This window comes from Phoenix dactylifera, chromosome 6 (assembly GCF_009389715.1).
Source record: "Phoenix dactylifera cultivar Barhee BC4 chromosome 6, palm_55x_up_171113_PBpolish2nd_filt_p, whole genome shotgun sequence".
Classification (NCBI taxonomy): domain Eukaryota; kingdom Viridiplantae; phylum Streptophyta; class Magnoliopsida; order Arecales; family Arecaceae; genus Phoenix; species Phoenix dactylifera.
Window position 1 is genome coordinate 2,915,540 of NC_052397.1, and position 23,243 is coordinate 2,938,782.

General features: G+C 37.0%; 1 protein-coding gene across 3 annotated transcripts in view; it reads left to right on the forward strand.

Moving 5' to 3' along the window:
- The window catches only part of LOC103713094 (sodium/hydrogen exchanger 8), a 49,187-nt gene extending 27,549 nt beyond the window's left edge, over positions 1-21,638 (forward strand). For 2 of the 3 annotated variants that reach the window (XM_008799878.4, XM_026807192.2), the window contains 12 exons: positions 1,203-1,387; positions 6,667-6,720; positions 6,804-6,911; positions 7,239-7,470; positions 15,577-15,879; positions 16,429-16,526; positions 16,720-16,851; positions 16,957-17,175; positions 17,272-17,478; positions 19,173-19,437; positions 20,492-20,796; positions 20,882-21,638. In XM_008799878.4, the coding sequence (XP_008798100.1) occupies positions 1,203-1,387; positions 6,667-6,720; positions 6,804-6,911; positions 7,239-7,470; positions 15,577-15,879; positions 16,429-16,526; positions 16,720-16,851; positions 16,957-17,175; positions 17,272-17,478; positions 19,173-19,437; positions 20,492-20,796; positions 20,882-21,220 (2,447 nt within the window). In that variant the 3' untranslated portion in view covers positions 21,221-21,638. The remainder of the gene's footprint in view (positions 1-1,202; positions 1,388-6,666; positions 6,721-6,803; positions 6,912-7,238; positions 7,471-15,576; positions 15,880-16,428; positions 16,527-16,719; positions 16,852-16,956; positions 17,176-17,271; positions 17,479-19,172; positions 19,438-20,491; positions 20,797-20,881) is intronic. The other variant, XR_003386897.2, reaches the window with a different exon arrangement.
- The last annotated feature ends 1,605 nt before the right edge of the window (positions 21,639-23,243 follow it).

Here is a 23,243-nt window from a genome sequence, read left to right on the forward strand (position 1 = left end):
TGTACAAGTTTAATCCTGGTTTAACTTGGTTTAAATGCTCTCCCTTATCCTGTCCATTATCAGAGAAAATGACCAATTACGCCTCCCCAAATATTAATATAATATTACATCATATAATATTAAATATAATTATGATCTTATTATACAACATAATACTATATAATATCATGATATCATATTAATGTTATGGTATAATATATAATGTAATTTATAGTATAATATTCTAATATTTAATATATTGTATAATATTATTATCATATTGTTATGTTATATAATGTATTATTGTGTTACAGAATAATAGGGCTTGGGAGATCAAACTTGTCCATTTCATAAAAATTCATCGTTTTGATCCTGTTATCCCCAAGTAATATCCAATTAGCATTTCTTATCCCCCATCAACATCCAAACACATAAAGAGAACAATTGTAATCATTACTTGGTATATCACCATGTTTCCCAAGCAAAATTTAAGGTTTATATTCATTTATGCTGGTATTAATGTCAACCCCAAAAAAGTCATACCTGATCCAAACATAGCCTAAGTGTATGTGACCTTTGATTGGGCCACCTCTAGCATCAAGGTTTATTTTGCATCTCAGTGCACAACGTTGATATGCAATGACCATATTTGCCTTTTCATATTTTTGTTTTTTAATTTATTATAGTTGGTTTTGCTTTAATCTCCATGGGTAGGACTTGGAAGTGGGCTTATGTTGGCTTGAGGCATGTTGGGTTGGGCCTAGGTCGAGGCACCTGGGTGGGCCCTGTATCAGGGATCCAAATGAATTGAAGCTAGGCTGGGGCTGATCCCTTGGTCCAAAGAAGGCCGAACAAAAACCAAAACTATGTTATATCATAATTTTATATATACATGTTTGTTTATTAATTAACTTATGACTTAATTTACTAACACTAACCCTATTCTTGTTTTCCTTCTCTCTCCTCTTCTCTTGCCTTCTCTCTATTGGCTCCACCATTACTCACCACCAATGCTGTTACCTCCATCAATGTAAATTATTGCTTGATACCAGCATGCCCTCCACCATTGTTACTATGATACCGACCTCACTGCCTAACTTACTGTTGACATAAACCTTATTGCACTGTTGATCTTGTTGGAAGTTATCATCAATATTCTATGATTTTCAGTTATATTGGATTCAAAAATTTATTCTGAGTTTTTTTAAAAAATCTATATTCAGGTGCTTCATGGGGCTACCTCATTTTGCTTTATGTTTTTGTTCAATGCTCTCGAATCATAGTTGTTGGGCTGCTATATCCATTTTTGCGGTACTTTGGCTACGGTTTGGACTGGAAAGAAGCAATTATTCTTATGTGGTCAGGATTGCGAGGGGCTGTGGCTCTGTCGCTATCACTGTCTGTCAAAGTAAGTTGATTGTCTTTTCCGATTCTCTTGGCTCATATTCATCCGTGTATATTGACTGCCTTTAACCTCTAGGTCATTTTTCTATGTCAAGTGACTGCTGATTTTATTATTGATTTTTCTAGCTGAGCAAGGGAAACTTTTGTCATAGCTGCAAGTTTTTGTTGATTTACTGCTCTGCAAAAGTCATGAGTCGATAAAAAAATTTGAAAAATTGATAAGACTAGATAAGTCTTACATTACGAGCCCTCGATTCAAAACTAGAAATTCTTATATATTGAATAACCATGGATGAATTTTGATCAACTTATGTCCTCGTTATGACCTTCCAGCGAGCAAATGCTTTTTTTTTAATTAGATCGTCTGCAAGTACCTAATTATTTATATGATTAGAAATTTTTTTGATAAGGAAGGAATCAGTAATTTTTTCCATTTTTAGGGGAAACCTTTGTCATTGGATTTCCTTTGAAAGGAGAGGTACTTAATTAATTTGGCATAATTTTTACAAGTTATATAGAATGAAATTTGCTTAATTGTTACAAATTTTTGGCCAAGGCTTGCAATTAGAAATCATTGCTCTATATTTGTTTTATTAATTCACAATTGCATGTTATTATAATATGGAAATTTTAATGCAATTGTGGACAAAGCCTCAACGTATCCTGTATGTGTAGATATGCTTGTGGCGAAAGTGCACCTTGTATTACAATTTTACAAGTTTCCCTTAGCAGAATCTACTCAAGACCCATTAATTTGATCTGAGTGATGTTGGCGATAAATGTTTAGCAGATGGGGAGGCTTTATAGCTTCTAAGGAGAATTTGAACATCATGATTATTTTGGGAAATTATTATGATATTTTGGTGGGACTGGATCATATATTCAATTAAAATAGGCTTTAAAAAAGAAAGATATGATTCTATTTTTTGGCTACAACTGTAAAAGTTTTTCCTCAGTTTTGTTGTTTCCTTGAGATGGTTGTATGTAAATTGTGGTTTGCAGAATTGGGCCGAACTGCCCAAAATAATCATGATATTTTGGTGGGACTGGATCATATATTCAATTCAAATAAGCTTTAAAAAAAAGATATAATTCTACTTTTCTGGCTGCAACTATAAAAGTTTTCCTTCTGTTTTGTTGTTTCCTTGAGAAGCCATATGTAAATCATGGTGTGCCGAATCGGGCGGTTCGACCCATATTGAGCTGACCTGGCGGGGGACTGGATTCAAACCGATCGAAACCGGCCCCGAACCGATCGAAACCGATTGGAACCGGTCTCAAACCGCACAGACTCGGTCCTAACCGGCCGGTTCTGTGCGGAACCGGTCCGACTCGGTGCGGCAGGTTCCGAACCACATGGACTCGGTCCTATCCGGCCAGTTCCGCATGGAACCGATCGGTTCGCGCTAAGTCGGACTGGCTTGGGGAATTGGCTGGTTCGCATCGAGTCGGACCAGTTCCAAACCGGTCCTCCCTATTTTCTTTCGGTTTTAAAACAGAGTTGGGAAGGCTCGAGAAGTTTCTTGGGCCTGTCCGACATTTTCTTTCAAACACCCCACCGCAGCCAAAAGCATGCGATTCAACATAATTCAAGGAGGATTCAACCCAAAATAAGGTATGCTTCTTCTCTTCTACCTTCTTTTCTTTTTTTTGTAATGTTGAAAAATGCCCTGAAATTTGCAAAATAAGGGGAGCTCATGCCAAAAATTTTGATTTTGGCATGATGTCATGATATGTTGTAGATCTATGGATGATCTACACAATCCCATAATTTTTTTTAATTTTTGGATTATATATAATTTTAAATTAAAAAAATATTTTTGGATTAAAATATAAAAATAAAAAATAATATAATAAATAGACTGTAAAATGAGAAGGATATTTAGGGGCATGTAAGTTACTTTTCAGCTAAATTTAGTGTCTATTTTTTTTTCAAATTTTGATGCAATTATACGTGTAATAGCTCTGGCCAAAATTTTTAAAAATTGAAAAGTTGCCTTTGATGCATGCGCACGGGTCTAGAAAAATATATGTAGCATCCATGGTAGGGTTCTGCATGGATCTGAGCTCAAATTAATCTTTTAAAATATTTGTATTTAAAATTTATTTTTAATTTTAAAAATAATTAAAAATATATAATTAAAACTAAAAATTATAAAAAAAATTTAGTATGTATTACATATTTCAGAAGTATTTTTTGAAGTAAAAAATATATTTTTCTGAATTTATGGTATTTAAACATTTTTTAAATTTAAAAATATTAAAAATATGTAAATAAATAAAAATATGAAAATTTAGTACTATATATTAGATAAGTTAGATATATTTTTTGAAGCAAAAAATATTTTTTTAATCATAATAAAATTTTGCTATTTTTTAAATAATTGATAAACTGAAGTACTTGATAAACCTACATGAATGAAACCATTAAGATAAAAGGAGTCAAAAATGTGATTGATTGGGATCATGGGCAAATGCTCTCGGGTTGGCACCACTGAAAGTGCAATTGGTGCAACACAGAGTTCAAGAAAGAGGTAACCAGGTTGAAGCAACACCTAACTGGTAGTTATTTCGACGTAACTATGTGCCGAAAATGTCCATAGAAGGTCCAACAATTGATGGAACACTTTGCTGATTTTAGAGTAGCGGAGAGTTGTCAAGAAGGTGAAGGTGGACCGTCGAATGGCAATGCCACATTTCTATCACTCCAAAAAGTCAGAGAAGGCGTCCGCTCCAAATAACAAGGAGGCAGATCCAGGCCACCATTAAGGCGAGCCTAGATGATTAGTGGCAGTAGGATGAGGTAGCCGGGCATAAAGCTCAATTTGGGCTCTCACACTATGAGTCATGCTCTAGTTCTGTGAGCAACAGGACGGATTTAGAGCTCAGGAGGACCTCAGTTATGGAGGCCGTTAGTAGAGGCGGTAGCCGTATTGCATCTATACTGAGGGCTTTTGATAGCAAAAAGTGCTCCAGAGATTCCATTAGGAGTCTCTATCTATGATTTAGATCTACATGCCTTCTCTAGCAAGGATTCGAAGCAGTAGAGGATTGACAATGCTAAAGAAGGATAAGAAGAATATGTGGTGAGCAACTGAATTCTGGTTTCACTTCAACCATATTCTATCTAATGCAACAGACAATAAGTACTATAGGTCTGAGATGGACTCTTTGAGGTAATTCAGGAGGACGCGATGCAGCTGTAGAGGACTTTGCACGTGGAGAAAGATTCATAGATGTATCAGGTTTCGAGTCGTATACTAGATCCCATTATCCGCAGTTACAGACAACCTATGACACATACGGATACAAATATAAATATGATGCATTCGAGACATTGTCTTCTGGTGGCTACTATCTTACGTAGTTCGGAGCATCTTATGGGTCGGATTTTGCTGCTGGTATATTTGGATGGGCCCCTCCACAACCGTATTATTAGCTATAAGACATCTCTTAGAGCCAAAGCTTTAGCAAGAGATCCGAAAGTGCTTATAACCTAGAGCGCATTCATTATGGGATAAGCGTATAGGACTATAACGCCGCTTGGTTAGAGGGGTGAGCTAATATGCCTTCCGACTATGCTAATGATTCAGATATCTACGAGAGGCATTGCCACTCGACGAGATTGTAGATATCGGTGTATGTTGTACTTTAAATATATGTAATTGATTGTATTATTTTATATTGTCCATCTCACTAGTTGATTTTAGGATATTTCATGTTTCTTCTTGTAGTATGCAACATCTCACTAATCATTTTATGTTTTGTATCACTTTAAAACAACAAAATGCATCATTTAGATTATATCAGAATCATAGAAACATCAGAAAATATTAAGAAACATCAAATTATACTTAAAATTATTGAAAAAAATTGATTACCAATAGAGCAAACCTAAAAGCTTAAAAAAAATGGGCGTGTCGGTTCCAAACCAGCATGCCCAAGCATACCGTATGCTGATCGGTATGAGTTCCGGTACGGGTTTGGCGGACCTTGCTGTAAATTTTTGTTGAAGAACAGAGTGGTGAGTGGTGACAACAAACTATGAAAAAAGAAAAAGAATTTTGAATAGTGATCTTCCAAGATCATCCATTAAATCATGTGGTGTCCTAGCTGAAAATTCTTGCTACTTTGAGAACTGGAAAAGAACAGTTATTAAATTATGTGGTTTTTCAGCTGAAAAATGCTTTGGCACAAAGAGAATAATTGTAGAGAACCAAAGAAAGGATAGTGATCTTTTGGTAGTTTGGTCGTCAACCTAATTTGGCTAGTTCCGAATTTGAAAATTTAAAATGAGATTAAAAGTATCTAAATGCTTTTATTTGGGAACAGGAACCGTCTATTTTGCTAACTTCATGATCCTCAACTAGTTTTTGATAAAGCAGCTACCTCCGGCGTATGTGCAGTTCATCAATGTGCAGTGTGTGGGTTATGATTTTGACTCCTGACACAGGTGTCCCGTATTTTGCATAGTTGTCATGCATGTGTTAGTTAACATCTGTACAGGTGTCCCCATACCGACATAGTACCAGTATGGTACTAGTACGAGGTCTGGTACTGAGACGGCAAACCTTGGTCTATACAATGTTTCTATCTTTCAGTTTTTCACTTAAGCCTTCTTCACATTTCAATGCTACTTAGGCTGATAACACCACGAATTGCAGTTTTCTTGCTGAAGCTTTGGCCTTTGAGTGCCTTTTCAATGGCTACTGTGTTTTTTAGTAACTTTTTTATCCCTTTCTTTTTTTGGTTTTTTGTTTGCCGTGAGAGAGAAGTGGGAGGGGGGGGTGGGGGATAGGAGAGCCATATAAGTAGTGGGCTGCCACTTGCCAGTATCCTGTTTAAATGCTTTCAGTGCCCTACCTTTCTTTCAGGTTATAGAATTGCAGACTTTAGAAAGTACTTCCATATCTCTCATTACATCTCCCTTAGCAAATTCATGGTGCGTGAGTCCAAGGGGTGGGCTAGAGGGTCGGATCAACATGTGAATAATTTTTTTATAGTTTTTGTATTTATTTTTTCCTTTATCGTATCCTCTTCTGATATCTTGCTATGTTGGTGAGCACACCTTGTGTACAGTTGAATGTATATTTTTAATTGGTCCCCTAATGACGTGCTTTTTATTTCCATATTACTAAACTCATTGTATAGATTTTTTTTTTTAATGCAAATACATTTTCTCTTCTCTACTGTATAGTGTAGTTAGACATGTATCTACTGATTGAATGCATTTCCCTTTATGCTTCATTATTTTTTAATTATTTATTTTGATATTTTTCTTAGCGTGCTAGCGATAACTTGGACCAAACTCATCTCAAACCAGAAGTTGGAACATTGGTATGTTTTTGTGTTAGAGTTACAAAAATTTTCTTGTTATTTTTTGATTATGGTCTCCTCAGATATGATGATGCATGTTGCAGTTTGTATTCTTCACTGGTGGGATTGTTTTCCTGACGCTGACTATCAATGGATCAACTACTCAGTTCTTCTTGCATCTTCTTAAAATGGATAAACTCTCAGCGACAAAGGTTATTTTATTGTTTTTTTGTCTTTTCTATTTCCTTGCATATTATATTGTTCTAATGTTTCTTTTTCTTTCTTTTCTTTCTCTCTCTCTCTCTCTCTCAATGTTGGGGTGGATTTTGGGGGGTGGGGGGGCAATGATATTTGCAAGGTTTCAAATTTGTATGTTGGACGATGGTGTGACTATGGGTAGATGATACATCTCAATTATGCATTGTTCCTTTCTGAAATTATCTAGATGTAATTATTCTTGAGTTTGTGAAATTGGGGACGATAGATAGTTACGTAGAATCACATTGCAGTTTTATATTTGTATCTGCTTGTAATTGCAGATTCGTATATTGAACTATACGAGGTATGAAATGTTAAACAAGGCCTTGGAGGCATTTGGCGATCTTGGGGATGATGAGGAACTAGGGCCTGCTGATTGGCCCACTGTGCTGAGATATATCACTTGCTTAAGTAACTTGGATGAAGGACAGGTACATCCTCACACTGTTACTGAAAGTGAGTATCATCTGCAGTCTATGAATTTGAGAGACATTCGGGTACGCCTTCTAAATGGTAAGCTGTCTCACATTTTCATGTTCCTGTTGTATTCATAGTGTGAGGACATGGTGCGGATGTGTGTTTAATCCCGCATCAGTTGTGCACCGAAAAGAATATATGCGCACACGCATGCACACATGTTCGGTTAGCTAAGTTCTGGCATATATAGTTGTCTTCTTTTATGATGCCATCCAACAACTATCATAGACGCTTATTTCTTTATATTTTGCATACATTGGACAATCTTCCTATCACTCCAGTTGCTTAGTTATCTTTTTAAATTGTTGAAGATTATATTGTGCTGGTGGTTGCTCCATTATGATCTTTTTTGTTCCCTATTTCTATCTCTACTCTCTTCATTTATAGTTTAGTCATCTCATTGCATGTATGTGGGAGGCCCTATTTTCGTTTAGCCAAGGTTTGTTAAACTGGTATCGGGGCTTGTACTGGTTGGTGACTGGTTCAGCATGATACAGGTTTGTATTGTACCGTGCTCGACCGTACCGAAACAAGGAGAGGGAGGGAGAGAGGGAGGAGGAGAGAGGGAGGGAAAGGAGAAGAAAGGAGGGAAAGGAGAGTAGGAAGGAGAGGAAGGGGGGAGAGAGAGGGAGGGAGAGGCCAAGGCCTTTGGGGAGCTCCGAGAGCTTCGGGAACTCCGGATCCGGCGATGGGGACCAAGAGAGAGAGGGAGGGAGGGAGGAAGAGAGAGATAAGGTTAGCCGAATCGGTACCGGACCCTGTGCCGGTAAGCTACCGGTTTAGTACGAGGTGAACCAGACGATTCACCCTGGTTCGATAGACTATTTTCAAGCCTTTTGAGATATTGAGGGGGGGGGGGGTGGCGAACCAGTTCCGCTCTGAATCGTCCGACTTGGAGCAGTTCACGCTATTTTCTAAAAATAACACCGAACCGTGCCAATTCCGCACCAGTTTGGTTCGGTACAGGGTGAACCGAATAGTTCGGTCCGATTCGACAAACCATGATGAGAGAGACTCACCTGGATGTTTCTTCCACCACCCTTGTGACAGGGATCAAGGGCTTTGAAGGGGAATGAAGCATCAAACAAAGTTTCGAATAGGACTAAGGCTTTTATAACCCATTTCGACTAGTTGAACCTTGCTGGCAACCGATTCAGTATGCCCTGAACCGGCCGGTTCAGCACCGTTATTCTTTCCTTGCTTTCAACATCATGCGGCGGGGAGTTTGGGAGGAAAGAAACCATTCCATGATGAAAATTAGTTATGAGTTGGTAGTCTCCAGAATTGCTTTTTCGCCTAAGGAATTTAGGATGTTGTTATTTTCATGGAATTTTTCCTTGGCTTGTCTGTTTAACAGACTTTGTAGTGGCTTTGCTCCTACACCTTTTTGTTTTCTTCTATTTTTCTCTTCTCTTTCTGGACCTTTCACACTTGCTTCTCTTCCTGTCTTTCTGGCTTCCAGATGTCTGGGTTCAAATTTTAGCAATGAAATGTGATTAGTTCTGATCTGGGGGCTTTAATAAAGAGAGGTAGTTTAGTTTTTGTTGATAGATGTAGTAAAAGGAAGGAAATCCTAAGGTTACATTGATGAAAGTTGTGATGGAGGATCTTAAAAAGCTTGAAATAACATGAAAGCTGTAAACAAGAATGCTTGGGGAATTAGTATTCATAAAACGGAAAACAAATAGCTAGGATAAGACTTTAACAATAGCTAGGATTAGTATTTATACAATTTTAACACTTTAAGAGTTGGTATATTGTGCATATTAATATATGCACATCTATTGCTAGCATGTGTTCATGCCATTGGCTTCAATTTTATATAGAAGTGTATATGTTAAGCTATGTCACCCACTAATAGTTGATGTCATCTATCTCTTTTTCCATGAGTTACACGGCACCAGATTACTGATCTTTTATTGGGACTTGCCCCCAAACTATACACCATCATAGATTGGAGGTCAATAGAGAGATCAAGAACCTCTAGTGCATGACTATTATTGACTGAAGGTTTATTTGTTTTTTAATTTGATATATGACTATTATTGACTATTTTTTAATTTTTAATTTGCATGACTATTATTGACTAAAGGTTTATTTGACATTCTATCTATGATCTTAATTAACTTGACTATGGACATCAACCTTTAGAATGTTGGCATAAATATGATTTTTACACATCAAATCAGTCTCACTGGAAACAATTTAAACATTACTTATTTTCTTGCTCCCATTGGGTCTTTAGTTTCATGCTCCAAAACAAGAAATTGATTCGAAGGCTTTCATGGATAGCATAAAATAGTGCAATATTGCATGAGTGGATGTCTGTACAAGCTGATTATGTGAGGTTGAGAGCTCATCTCAATGATTGCTTGGCATACAATGCTTTCTTAAAATCTCAATGGTCTTGACCTTGAAATTTGGTGATCGATTTTCACAATTGCTAATATTATTTGAAGATGGTACCGGAACTCTACCAGTCATTCTCTTCATTGTAGATTTGATGTTTTAGTATATAGGCTGTGTTGTGTTTGTATTTCACTCAAGGTCTGCCAAATCGATGCTGAGTGTTGTATCGGTTGGTGACCAATACTATATGGTATCAATTCGGTACGATACAATGCATGGTATGGTATAGCATACCGATCATCTGACCAATACACCATGTTTCTTTTTTTCTTTTTTTCTTTTGCCCTTTTTTTATTTTCAGTCACTATTTTAATCATTGTGATTGTTTCATTTAATATTTTGTTGTTTTGATGTCCTTTTTATCGTCAAATGGATTTGAAGTATAATTAATGTAATTGTAACATAACTGAATAGACAGTACAAAATGCATATGAACATCCAAAATTTTGTGGAGTGTATGTTCTTCATAGACATCGGATTGCATCCGGCTTGGGATGTTACTCCAACTTTCTAACCATAATACTGATCCTCTATCTGATACTAGACTGGCTATCGAAACCCCATAAGCTGCCTAAGGTTGTGGAGGATAGTAGCCACTTGAATATGATGCCTCAGATGATGGATATCTATGCAGGTCATAGCCTGGCTGTGTGGAATTGGGTTCGGAATGCAACTCAGATCCAGATATGTGCAAGGATCCTACTCCATATGCAAGGTTATTTGTTGCAGCAGCTTTACTTTCTGAACGATCTCGAGAGGCTCCGTCTCTTATATGCTATGGTATCCTTGTGGGCTCTACTAGGTTGTGTATTGAAAGGAACCCTTGCGGGTTGCATGCATGATTTTAAATTTTTTCTAGAAATCAGCGGAAGCAATTAAAAATTAAACTCTTTAATTTTCATGCATGCTTGAGATCTTATCTCTACCATAAAAATAAAAACTAAGATTTAAATATTTATATAAAACATGAAACTTTGATTGTATGTCTAACATACAATCCTGAAATTTCAACAACCATGTTAAGATCTAATCTTAATTTATAATGAGATCAAATCTCATACCTGATTCGCTAGAGGTCTTTGATGACTCCTTGATCACGCTCTGTAGCCGTACATGCGTCCAGCCTCTATAGATCGTCCACGTGAAGCTCCAGGAAGATCGATATCTGCGGAAGTGCTAGCTCGCGCAGAGGTGCTGCAATGGCTGAACCTTTTCTCTTTCGAAGTACTCAACCTTTGATTATTCTTTGAGAGGATGAAGGATGGAGATGAAGGAGAGGAAGGAGAAGAGGACGGCCCAATCTCAAAATTTTCAGAATTCTTTTGAAAATCCAAAGGAGCATCTCATGAACCCTAGGCGTGGAGGTCCTTTTATAGCCTTGGACCCCCCCACGCCACACCTCTATTTTTGCCAACTTATTTGGCTGATAAAATCTCCAAAAATCCTGAAAAATACGGCAGCTAAGAGGAGAATAATCCCTCTTAATTTCGTGGAACACTCCTCTAAGAAAGATTACCAAGGGGATAAGGATGAGGTATCAATTTTCTCCAAAAGATAAAGTTAGACTCCTAAAATTTAGGAATTCTTCTCTTTATCTAATTCTGAATTTTTGAACTCATAATCCTTATCAAATAAGGACTTCTAATTGACTTGGGTCAAGTCCAATCTAATTGGGTCAAGCTCCATCAATTGGGTCAAGCTCAATCTACTTGGGTCGAACCCAATCCAATTAGGTCAAACCCTAATGTAGCCCAAATTGAATCCTATTCAATTTGGCTCAACCTAAGCCCAATTACTCAATCAAATTGAGTTCATTAGCAATCTAATTGCTAATTAATCCTCCAATAATTCAATAATTATTTTACTGCAACTTTTGCTTAGGATAATTTGTCAATCGAATTGACCAAATTACTTCTGAATGATTCTTAATCATCAATCAGCCATTTGATCAATCTAGAACCTTCTATGCGTGTGACCCCATAGGTTCGAATCTAAGCCGGTAGCGCAAGAACAACTTTCTGTACTAATCGAAATGATTATCTAGCAATGGTACCCGACGTCCGGATAGGCCGAATGATTGCAAAGCTATATTCATGAACCCTTGGACTATGGTTACCGTATAATTCATCTCTATGACTCCAAATGCTTAGGATGACTTCAGAGTTCACTGTCAACTCTTTAATCAGTTCATCCAATATGTGTTTCAACTTTACAAATCCTGTGACTCCTCACAAGGATTACCTTGGCCAAGGTTTTGCTAAATTGAACATAAGGGCATTATCTTCTATCACCAGGAGGGGTCAATTCTATCTTGACTCACACACCGACTTTGCAAGTACTTGACTGCATCTAGTAATCTTCTGATACTGAATTAGAAACTCAGATAGTCCGGTACCAAAGTACAGTGAGTTGCTTACTAGTCACCGTGGTGATCTCAGATCGGAGGGACACATATACTCATATCCACTCCGAACATCTTTTGACAGCAGAGCGTTCTGGAACTGGTCACGTTCAGTGAAATGCACTCCTACACTTCACCTGTGTGGCATATCAGTATCTCTACACTCCTTGGTTAAGAGGACAACCAGCGATATAGCACACAATGACCTATTCTTGATAATGCTATTGTCCTAATAATAGCATATCGTTTGATCGCGAACAAGTTTAAGGACTCATAGACAAATCCTCCTTTATCTTTAAAAAGAATTCTAAGGACTTCATCACATTACAAGAGTTCAAGAAGATGTACAAAATATAGAAGATGTACAAAATATATATGATGAATAATGCCAAATAACATTTTATTAATTTATTAATTTATATACAATTCAATCATCAACAGGCTGACGATTGACTTTTAGGACACAATTCCTAACATGTATCTAGTCCTTATCTTATATGGCATGATTGAGTTGAGACTTGTCGATGAATCAAAGATCCTGGGGCTGAGTCATATTCAGTCATGCCATGTCCATCGTTGTTTTTGGCTACCAGATGCACTGTCGCTCGAACTATCATTGTCATCATTGCTGGTATTGCGAGATGATCTGGGCAACCAATTATCCAAGGGTATACTAGTCTTTGAATTAAAGTAAACAGACTCTTCATCCACTCTCTTCAATGGAACTACAGTTTTCTTTCTTTCCTTTCTTGCTGACTATGAGGAACTGCATTCCTTCCTTGGATGCCCCTGCTCTCCTTGCTCTATTAGGCAATTCGAGTGCACTTGTCACCCTGCCTGACTAGAGTGGGTACCATGGTGGCCTCTTTTTAGCATTTCTCTATCAAATCTCTGGGTAAGATATGTCATACATGGAGCCTTGTGATGATGATTGACTCCCCTTGACCTCTATTGCTGCTCGGCTAGATGTGACCGTGGCATATGTTGTTTTGCCCATTGTTCTACATCCACCCCAGCCTTCCTTGATATGAAATTGGCTGGTCGAGGAGACGATTTTGGTTCGTCAAGCTTTGGCTTTTGCTGGCCCTCAAGCCAAACCAATCATCCGTTCCTTCTTATCATATATGAAATCATTGCGAAGTGATTGTCATATTTCAACTCTACTTCCTTTTCATTACACTTAATTGAGCCTTAGATTGTAATAAACATAAACCAAGTCATTCAAATGCTTTCATGTAAGGTGGTTCCTCTGTTTGCCGTGGATCAAGATGAAGGTAGACCAGTTGCACTCGCAACCATTGTAGGAGCATCTGTAAGAGGATCTAGATCGTTGACCTTCTTAGGATTTTAGATGATTGCCCAAAAATTATGATTTTAGCTGCATTATGTAGATAATTTGTAGATCCACAACATATTATAAAATCATGCCAAAAATCCAAAATTTAGCATGATGTACCTTATTTTTTCCATTTTGGCTCATTTTTAGCATGAAAAAGAAAAAAGGGAAGAGGGAAGGGGAGAGGGCCCTTTACTTGATTTTGGATTTGACTTGTGCGGAAATTTGCAAATATCCCTTCGTTTTCCACTTTTTTTGAGTGAAGAAAAAATAGAGAGAGAGAGAGAGAGCCAGAGAAGGCGTGGGAGCCTTCTCTGCCTCCCTCTCAATCATTTGAGGCGGAATAGGGCTTGAACTACCTTGAACTAAGTAGAATAAACAAGTCTTCTTGGTACGGGTCGAAACTACCCAATTCAGGCTTTGTTCCATGTCGAAATGCCAAACCACCCTGGTTCAGGGGTTGTACGGTTTGGTACGCCCCGATTTAGACAATTCATGGCGGTATGGCAGACCATGATTTTTCTTATTCTGGTTCCAATTTAATTTGTAACAAGATTTAACAACACTGCAACTTTTGAATTGGATGGCACTAAATCCATAACTTAGTTAAAATACAAAAAAATAAAACATTAAGATTTAGGTCTCTAACCCTTATTGGCCATAAAAAATTAAAAAAAAACTTACAAATAATGCATTCAACTTATCATATGATGATATCTCATGGTCCTTACAATTATCTTTACTTCTCTTTTTGGAAGAAGATGTCATTTTAACCTGCTCTGCCTTGCTAGGTTTGTCTGATGTCTTAAACTATCCTTTTGTGCTTTTACAAACTATGGTTTAAGATGGAAATTTGTTTAGTTGTAAATACTGGATATGCTTATTGGAACAATTGAGACCAAGGTCTGCCAAATCGATTTTGGAGCTTGTATTGGCCGGTGAATGGTTCAGTACGTTATGGATTTGTACCATGCCATTTCGAGGTGTACCAAATTGGGAGAGAGAGAGAGGGGGAGGGGGAGGGGGAGGGAGAGAGAGGAAGGGAGGGAGGGAGAAGGGAGAGTAGGGAAGCTTACTGGTGACAATGTCACGGCGTTGAAGAGGGGGGGAGCGAGCGGCATCCGATGGAGAGACAGAGAGAGAGAATGGGTTGTTTCGAATCAAGCAAAGGAGAAATCTCCCTTATTCTGGCTGGCTAGGAGCATGGATGCCATGCACGGTGGCAAATCCCCTCAAATTGATCGGGATTTGGTGGGATGACTTTGATCGGGGGGCACCAGGGGTTTGGGGACCATGGAAGAGGGCCAATGTTTGCTGGGGGAGGGCTCGTACCCTTGGAGAAGGGTTGTTGTGAATGCAGGAGGGGGGAGGCTTATGGGTGATGGTTGGCATCAAAGGAGGGGGGGAGCGAGTAGCATCCAACAGTGAAGCAAAGAAGAGAGCCTCAAAGGCTCTCGAACCATCAAACAGGAGGGGGGAATGGATTTTATAATCGAACTGATTGGATCTACTGAGCCATTCCGACTTGGCACCGGTTTGGTTCGGTACAGGCCAAACTGCCTGGTTGGGTCGATTTGGAGATCATTGCTTGAGACAACTCTTTCTAGATTTATCCGATCTTAGTTATATTTATTACTTTTTGGGGAAAGTGTTGCTCTGTTTTGAATTATCTTATTGCTTGGTGAATGGTGTTTTCTCCATATCATGCTTGCTCCATCTCATCTTGCACAGATTGTGGTGTGATACATGCAGTTACATTCATGTTACAAACTGATTGCCTGGTTCTCCTATAACTGCAGTATTTGAGCTGCTATTGATTTTAATGGAAATTCATATATGGGTTCTGCCCATTCCCTTTGTATCAATTTCTTTGTTATTGTCAAATGATCTGCATTTGGTGGGACCACATTTACCACTGAGCATGCCATTTCTGTGCAAAATATGGATTGAATTGAACAAAACTATTTTTATACATCTGAAATTATTTCCTGTTCAGGTGTGCAGGCTGCTTATTGGGGAATGCTTGAAGAGGGAAGGATAAGCCAGACTACTGCGATTCTTCTGATGCGATCTGTTGATGAGGCTATGGATGTGGTATCTAGTGAGCCTCTATGTGATTGGAAGGGTTTAAAGTCAAATGTCCATTTTCCAAGCTATTATAGATTCCTCCAAATGAGCAGACTCCCTCGAAGGCTGATCACATATTTCACAGTAGAAAGGTTGGAGTCAGCATGTTATATTTGCGCTGCATTTCTTCGTGCTCACAGAATAGCTACGAGGCAACTTCATGATTTTATTGGTAAGTAAATTCCTTTTCTTTTCCTTTTCTCTCAGTTATTAGATGTTTCCGGTGCCTGTCCTGTTAAGAAACATAAATCTAAAGGCAAATTTTACAATTATTGTATATTACATACAGTGGTAAATGTTTCTATATGTATGTGATTCAGTAATTTTTACAGTATGTCACAGATACTAGCAAATCATTTCCACGAATTCCAGTGATTTGAGACACCTTGTTGTCTTGAGATGGTTTTGTGCATGTTTTCTCAGCACAATGAAAAGCTAGTTTGAGTTACTTGCCAGGAAGGTAATATATCCACAAGAGAGTAAAATGAAACTGGATAGATAATATGAAATTCTGGTGAAAGTAAGATAGGACTGGTTAGATCAAACTGCTCATGGACAGAATGATTTTATTATTTTATCATTATTTTTCAATTATGGGTATACTATCTGTTATGTTCGTTCTTAAATATCGCTGACATCTCATGTAATAGTAGGAATATTTGAATTGTCCTTGATTATCTGCACGTAGTGCAATCCTAAAGGTTTGCTATTGTTATGCTAGGTGACAGTGAAATTGCTACTACTGTCATTAATGAAAGCAACGCTGAGGGGGAGGAAGCTAGAAAGTTCTTGGAAGATGTTCGTGTCACATTCCCTCAGGTATGCAAATCTTATTGTTTGCACCAACATCATTAGCTACTAAAAAATTGTTTGGAATTGTTTCTATGAAATCAGTAAGCTTCATGGTCACATTCCAACATCATTTTAGTAAGCATATTTGTTTCATTTTAGTATGTTATAGTAGAGCTTGTCAGCAATGATTTTTATATAAACATATTTGGAATAATTTCAGGTTCTTCGTGCTGTGAAAACAAGACAAGTAACATATTCAATATTGAAACATCTGAGTGAATATGTGCAAAATCTTGAGAAGGTTGGATTACTAGAACAAAAGGAGATGTATCATCTAGATGATATTGTGCAGGTAGCTGGTGCTTTTAATGCATGCTCGTTAGTTATGCTGTTAGTCCAATCAATTTTCTAACATTCTTCTGTTACTAAGAGCACAACATTTCATCTGACATTGCAGACTGACTTAAAAAAGCTTCTAAGAAATCCACCTTTGGTGAAAATGCCAAAAATAAGTGATCTATTAAGTGCACATCCTTTATTGGGTGCACTGCCTTCTGCAGTCCGTGAACCAATTGAAGTATCTACTAAAGAAATAATGAAAATGCGTGGTGTGACCCTGTATAAGGAGGGTTCCAGACCAAATGGGATGTGGCTCATATCAGTAGGAGTGGTTAAGGTTAGTTTTAACACCAAAATAATAATTAATATCATCAAGTCCTACTATTTGGCACTTGTTACTATGAGGTAGTAAATCTTTATTTTCCACCTGCAGTGGACAAGTAAGAGTCTGAGCAACAAACATTCATTACATCCAACTTTTTCACATGGAACCACCTTGGGCCTATATGAAGTGCTAACTGGAAAGCCTTATATTTGCGATATGATCACTGACTCAGTAGTACATTGTTTCTTCATCGAAACTGAAAAGATACTGTCCTTACTTGGATCAGGCCCTGTTGTTGAAGATTTTCTATGGCAGGTATTTATGTCTTATCTCATGTTTATGTTAATATCTATTATATTTGCATTCCATGTTTGTAACATGCACACACAACTTCTACTATAGCTACAGATTTAAGCTGCAGCAATCAGGGCTACTGTGCAAAAATTACACATCATAGTTTCTGGTTTTTACATTTAAATATTTTCAATATTCAGTTTCTTTTATCTAATTGTTCAGCATTATATTAGGTTTAAGCTTTTATTACCGTGAACTTTTCTTTTACATCCCACCTCATATTATAGGTATGTTTAAACAAACAAAACAACTTTTAACTCATGGAAATCTAGGATCATAACTTCTAGATCTTTGTTCTGATTGCAGTCTGAACATGTTCTTATCATAAGTTAAAGTGATTTTTCACATTCATATAGCATGATTATTTAACAGGGATGTGTTTCCACATTACCAACATATTGTAAGTGTTACAAAGATACTGCCAGTACAGTAGGGTATGGATGAGTTTCAGAATGCAATCTGACCAGGGTAGCTGATGATTCAACAAGTCTTGGAATGATGCGGTAGAAAATCTGAAGGCTCTATGAGATAGGTAAATGCTTGGAGAAAGTGCTAAAGGGCAACATATATCTTATGAGTCATTAAAAAGGAGAAGGAAGATATGAAAAACTAGATAAAGATGTGCTTTAATTTTTATTAGTGAATGGAAGCTGAAATTGGCAATGATGGAATAATAGCATATGAAAAAAAGATATCTCAGTAGGATAAGTGATTCTTTTTCAAATAAAAAAGGGTACTCACAAAAATCGCTCGGAGATGAAGGATGATGTATGGAGACACTTCGAGAGAATTATTTCTAGCCCTATGTTAGTTTGGTGATTTGGAAAGACCATGAGACACATATGGCGCTGTTAATTAGTTAATGTAGGTATGATCAAGTTTGTTTAAAAAGTTTGGTGTGTCAAATCATAGGATGGGATGAGGTGGGAAGAGCTCAAGATGTTAGGAAGTTCTTCTTTGTCCAATCTACTTCCAGTCAAGGTTCGAAATAACATGGTGTGGGGTTTATACTAGTCATCTATCTGTACAGTATGTACCGTATTATGCTCTTGTATGAACTCATGGTTGCCAATACAGGGCAATACAGCATGGTCCATACTGTAGGGCTCAGTACGGGTGACCTGGCATTGTGCATATGGTGGTATGCCTGGTTGTTAGAACCTTAATTCCCGTGATTTCCTGATAATAATTTGGCCACATGTGTCCTAATTTTGCAATATTCTTGCGGGAGACATTGTCTAGGCGTCTCAAGGATCACCCTGCCTCAATCCAACAGTAACTATTGCAAACGGCTTGAAGCTCCTAGGATGGTGATCTTGAGCTCTAAATTTTTGTATAAATTCAGTAAGTGCTGGAGCACATGCCAGATGTCTTTAGGGAATAATCATAACCACAATATAGGGTGCATGGTAAAACCAAGTAGCATATTTTCGGATATGAGTACTTATATGCATGACTGCAAATTTCTTTCGCATTAGATAATTGTGTGAAAGTCTTTTATTTGTTTATTTTGCAATTAAAGTTTCTGGAGTATGTGTACTGTTAGTTGCAACTAAATTTATTTGAGGCAAGATATATTTTGAATGTGTGAAGCATGATGTGCACTTTCAAATTTTAAAGTTCTTATAGTTACGATTTGCACATTTGATTTGCAGGAAAGTGCTATGGTGATAGCCAAACTCTTACTTCCCCAGATGTTTGAAAAAATGACAATGCAAGAGCTGAGAGGTCTTGTTGCTGAAAGAACAAATATGAACATTTATATAAGAGGAGAGGTTATAGAAATAAGACACAATTCCATTGGCATTTTGTTGGAAGGATTTATAAAGACCCAAGATGGTCAACAAGACTTGATTACACCTCCTGCAGCTTTGTTACCGTCACACAGTGATCTAAGCTTTCTTGGTCTGGAATCTTCAGGTTATTGAGAGTTAATTTTATTTATTTATTTCATCAATAACTTATTTTTTGTAGAGCAAATTAAACATTAGTTTTACTCTGATAGTATGGCCAATAAACAGTCTTACGTGCGTTCATATTTTTGGACTTACAAAGCAGCGAATCATGGCATATTATAATAAAGTAGAGGAATATTGAAGGAAATTTTTCACATTATATTTTATTATCTTCAATGTACTTTACAAGTTGCCAGCCCCTCCAAAAAAAAATCTGCTTCCCTACTACTGAATCTCTAATAACCAAGTCAAGTTAATTTGGTCATTACCAGAAGCAAGTACACACACTAACAATGTGATCCCGTAGCTATAGTCTTATCCACAGGAAGCCAGTTGAATGTAATACCAATAATTATAAAAAAGGTATGGGAGAAGGCAAAATGAAATGAAAAAACTAATGTACTTTGGAATGTAAAATGACTTACCTAATAGCCAAAACAAAAACAAGTACTTCATTGCGATGAATTAATTCAAGACATACTTTGGATTCCTGAGCTGATAATAAGATGAGCTTTTATTGATTAATTTTGCGGATGCTGATGTAAGTTTTGGTTTTTTTTTTTTTTTGACAATCTAAATGTTTTAGATCTTGATCCGTAGTGTGGACTGTTGCTTCGTCAATTCGTTATGCGCTCATATCTAATAGGATTTGGGTTCGATTTCCTAGTAGGATTATGGCCCAGATCTTTGTAGATTCTGTTCTATCAGTAAATACTATCTGGGTATAATGTACTCTCTTCTCTTCGTTTTAGCAAAATTAGTCATGTTGCTAATTAAAACAAATACACTTTAATCCTTCATGTAGTGATAACCTTAATCAAAACAAATACACTTAATCCTTAATGTAGTGATAACTTTACTTAATGACTCTTTGTCATGAATTTTATTCGGACAATACTTGCACCTTACAATTTTATCACTATAAGCTAACAATTGTAATTGGAGGATGTATTCTAACTGATGGTGGTCTCTCAATCTCAGTTGTTCTATCCTCAAATTAAACTGCAGTAAACTTGCAGGTTTGAACAACGTAAGCTTCTGTCACATGGGTACCTGGTATCAGGTTGAAACAAGAGCCAGGGTGATCTTTTTCGACATAGGTACAGTTGAGGCTGAAGGTGCTCTACAGAAGAGGTCTGCATCGTGGGTCTCGCAAGCTGGCATTGAACTTCCACGAAACCTAAGTAGAGAACATGGAGGTTTGCTTAGCTGGCCTGAAAATTTATACAAAGGAAGAGGATGTAATCAGAGTCCTGATGAATCTGACAAGCAACCGATTAGTTTGTCAGCCAAAGCAATGGAGTTGAGCATCTATGGAAGCATGGTATGTAGACCAATGATTTGCTTGGCTTTCTTCAATTGCAATTTTGGACTTGACACAATGGTTGCAATGGAACAATGAACTACAGGTGAATAACATGTATAGGCACTACAGAAGCTTCAGGAGGACTTCTCGAGCTAATCTTACGCGCAGCTTGTCATACCCTAGAGTTCCACCAAGGACGGTCCATGCTCGGCCTCTCCTCTCCATCCAATCTGAAGGAGGCAGCGTCAACCGGAGGCTGTGCTCAACGGACTCCAGCAAATTGAATTCAGTCACGCCACTGCCAGTCAGAAGAAGAAAAACAAAGGTTGTTGAAGGCAATTCAAGTGATGAATCTGGGGGTGAAGAGGTTATTGTGAGGATTGATTCTCCGAGTACACTTTCTTTCCATCAGGCTTCAGGAGGTTTTTTACCTCCACAATAAACAATACTGCAAAAATCTGCCACTGTGTTTGCGTGTATTCTGAGGGTGAGTCTGGGCATGGCGGTAAAAGTTGTTTCACTGTGATTCAGAGGTCACGGATTTGAAACACCGAAGCAGCTTTTTTCTATACGGGAAAAAGGTTGCGTGCATCTGACTGTAGAAGCTTTGTGCATTAGGCCGTCCTTTTGTATTAGGCCATCTTTTGTATCTTTATGTATTTTGCTATATCTAACCAAAAGAATATAAGTTTTATATTTAATTTGGCTTTCCTATTTTATTTTACTGTTTACATAAAAATGGTATCTCATATATTCTCCCTAATATAAGAATAATGGGAGATCAGAGATCCAAAAGCATGTCTAGACACCAAGTGGTTTGATCTTTTAGTGGATTGGGGAAGTATCTTTAATTCTCCTAAGATCAAGGCTTTTAACCAATGATTGCATTTCTTTTCATACTTCCAATTTTGTGCTCAACTCTTTGTTTTAGTGGTCATGGATGTAGAATTGTGAAATTCACTCGTCCCAGCAACGCTAAGATAGTAATCCATTCACATTGTCCAGTGATTCTGATGAATCTATGTTGAAGATATATTGGATTGGTTTAATTTTTAGGACTCGTTTGGTCCATGGAAAAGAATTTTTCTCATCGAAATATTTTTTTTGAAAAAATAATTTTTAGAAATATGATGCCTACGGAAATGGTTCATATTTGGTTGACCATGATAAAGTGACATATTCTAGGATGGTTTATATTTGGTTGAGCATTTGGTTTTCTAAAGAAGTTGTATAAAATATGTATTATATTCATAATAAAGGAAAAGATTTTATCTATGTATTTTGAGGGCTTAAGGGTACTTTTGAAAAAAAAAAGATATGATACCAGTCGAGTACAAAAACGTAGCAACAATTGCTTGTAATTGGCCGTTTTCCTTCATTGACAAGATACGTTTCCAGCGTGAGAACAGGCTTAGATGGGAGCAGAGCCGAAAGGAGATTTATATGTTGATCCAATCAAAGAACTAGAGGATTCCAAATAAGAGTTAGATTTGTTTGTCTTTTAATTTTCAATAGGCAGAAAAATATATTTTTTAATATTTTTTATAGATTTTTTTTCTATGAAACATAGAAATTTTATTTTCATAGAAATACTATTTTTTATTTCTTTTTTTAAAAAAATTCAATCAAACAAGGGAAATTTTTTTATTTTTTTGTTGACCATACTTTTTCTTCTTTTTCTGCGAAGTAAACTAGTTCTTTAATGTCTACTGGCATAATTAAAAGAACTTTTTTTGGAATATAAGCTTTTACCCAACTGTGGGTGTTCAATAGGGGTGGCCAAGGTTTAAATTCTCAAAAGGTTATTCACAATACTGTTTTGTCTGCAAGTTTTAGCTTCCAGTGTTTGACATTTGAACATTCTACATACATTTCAAAACTCTAATTCCCATTAATGTGCATCGGTGTTTTAGGATTTTCAACAAAAATATCTTGATATATTTTGGAATTTCACGTTGTTTGGAACTATAGGATATGATACTATATTGTGCTTGGCAATGAGTGTGATTGGGAACTTTATTAAAGCCGTAGCAAATCGTGAAATTGTAATTTCCAACATTGGGTATAATCTTGCAAATTCTCGCTTCTCTCTGTCATCCTATAATTCTTTTCATTTGCGAACCTTTTTTCCCTTTTTTTATAACAATCAAACAACTATTTAAAGTTAACTTTAATCATTTAAGAAACAGAAAACGTTAACATTTTCCTTTGCCAAACGGAGTTATCTGAACGAGAAAGCAGAAATGCACCCGATTATCTTTTCACATAAGTAGGAATTGGGAAAGGAAAAAAAAAAAGAGGTGGAATATTAAAGAAAATCCTTTCGTTCATATTTGCCCGAATCGATTTGCACTTCCAAATCCAATCGCCTCATGGCAGCCTGAAATCCATGGCTTCGTTAAGTCGGGCATGGTCCACATTTTTTTTTTTTGGCATTGTATGATTGAAATCCTTCGTTCACTATA